The 2,064-nt window shown below is 37.1% G+C and overlaps 1 protein-coding gene across 4 annotated transcripts in view; it reads left to right on the top strand.

The window, feature by feature from the left end:
• Positions 1 to 2,064, top strand: part of zbtb44 (zinc finger and BTB domain containing 44) — a 65,464-nt gene that overhangs the window by 24,041 nt on the left and 39,359 nt on the right. For all 4 annotated transcript variants that reach the window (XM_008425248.2, XM_017308271.1, XM_008425247.2 and 1 more), the window contains exons 3-4: positions 490 to 574; positions 1,867 to 2,018. In XM_008425248.2, the coding sequence (XP_008423470.1) occupies positions 490 to 574; positions 1,867 to 2,018 (237 nt within the window). The remainder of the gene's footprint in view (positions 1 to 489; positions 575 to 1,866; positions 2,019 to 2,064) is intronic.

Here is a 2,064-nt window from a genome sequence, read left to right as displayed (position 1 = left end):
TGGGTGAATGTGAGTCTAAACACTATACGTTCAGTCCATTTACCATCACAGTTGACTGAATGGGAGGGAATAGCATAAATGTGATCAAATTTGGTTTATTGCATAAGCCTAAATGACATGTAATTCAAAGAAATATATTGTAAGTTGCATAGRTAACTTGATTGTTATGAAATTAAAACAAKGTACTTTATGTATTTAAAATAAATATACTTATTAAATTAATATAACTATAATACCAAATACATAAACCTAAGGATTATGCAATTAAACATAAATAGGCTTTATTACACTGATGAATATGAATCATGTAAAGTTTATTTGATAGGTTTGCATTAAAATTCTCTACAAAAAAGTTAAATGGAAATTTGTCATAATAAAATTACATAAATCTCACAGGGTTAAGTATTTCTGTGAGTGTAAGACATTTTCATATAGTTTCATCATGTAGTATAGCCTCCATGAATCACTCGCTCCTCTTTCTCCTCCCAGGATCAATGGATGAAGGTGTGTCAGAAAGCCTGCCTTCCATGCAGAGCACCTCTAACGCTGGAGGACACGCAGAGGATGATGAGAGGTACCTTTGTCAGAACTTGCCATGAACGTGTCATAAGTCATAAACAACTTATAGACATGAAGCTCATCACAGCATGTCTGGACCACCCCTGTTTAGGTAATTCATCTGGACCTGAGGTGATRCACCCAATCTAACTAGTGGGGTTTCATTTTTTTATTTCTTATTTCTTTTTTTTGTCAAATTAAGAGATGTGATTTATTTTATGAGAACTGACTTCCATTCAAGAGGATCATCTGCAAATGTCAGACATAAAACGACTGACTCATGTTGTCATCCTCACCTACCACTTAGTCCAGGGATTTTTTTTAAAGGTGTGAACTTGATGGAACTGAGGAAGAGTTAGAAGTGCGGACTCCACTTTTTTGAAAGGATTACATATTTCCACACACCTCCTATGTATACATGCATCCACCTTAAGGTTTTAAGTGGTGGTGAAGGTTGTCGAACATCTTTTAGCTTCTTGCTTTACCCTCTGGTTACTTTTTTATCTGCATAAAATGATATGTTGGTATATTTTGTTAGTCAAGTAATTGGCGGAATAATGCTTTGTTCTGTTGATCTCAGAAGTTGAAGCTGGGTTTGATGTCACACCCGAGGAGATGGTGTTCTGCATTGCATAAGCAAGACTACCTTGGAATTTTTAGTTTGGACAGTGTTGACTGTTCTAACCGAATGATTGGTAAAGAAGACTAACATTAAGCTCCATATGTCAGTTTTATTGGAAATTGATTGATTATACCTAAAACCAGATGCTGGATGTGGCAGGAATCCAATCAGTTTCACAATAGTTACCAATTTTCCAAAAATCATGAACTATCAAATTAAATATTTCATGGTTTCCCCAGGAAATATACTAAGCTTGGGGGTAGGGCAGTCCACCAGCAGCCCACTGAGTTTTTATCTTAAGTTGCAAAAATTTGGTGTTACATGAGCMGGCGTCATAATTTGGAAATTATAATAATGTGAGGCCAGCGGGCAGGTTCAGGGATGGCGCAATTGGTGTGCACACCCTCGTGCCCAGTTCAATWTGTGAACTATAAACCTAGCTAAWAGTCTTTATTGTTGCTGTTACTGCTGTATAACAAACCTATTTAAAATAAATAACACTTAGTGTGGCGGGGAAGTAAAACSTGGTGACCCTCCAGGCTTATGATACACTMGGGAAAACCCTGAATATATCATATAAAATGTAGGATTTAACGCTAAAAAGTAAACATAAAAGTACTTATAGGTAATGTTCCATGTATCCACCAAATCAAAATTGACTCTGGTGTTCTTTGTTTCTGTTTTAGGCTGGAAGGTATTCAGTATCCATACCACCTCTATATAAGCCCATCGGCTCGACCTGGCACCAATGGCCCAGACCGGCCTTTTCAATGCCCAACCTGTGGAGTCAGATTCACACGCATTCAAAACCTGAAACAGCATATGCTCATACACTCCGGTAGGTGGGACCGAGTCAAACAAAAGTATTGCAGTATTAATGTTTT

Source organism: Poecilia reticulata, linkage group LG13, assembly GCF_000633615.1.
Source record: "Poecilia reticulata strain Guanapo linkage group LG13, Guppy_female_1.0+MT, whole genome shotgun sequence".
NCBI classification, from domain to species: Eukaryota; Metazoa; Chordata; class Actinopteri; order Cyprinodontiformes; family Poeciliidae; genus Poecilia; species Poecilia reticulata.
Note: the sequence above shows the minus strand (reverse complement) of the source record. Positions and strands in the feature narration are given on the sequence as shown.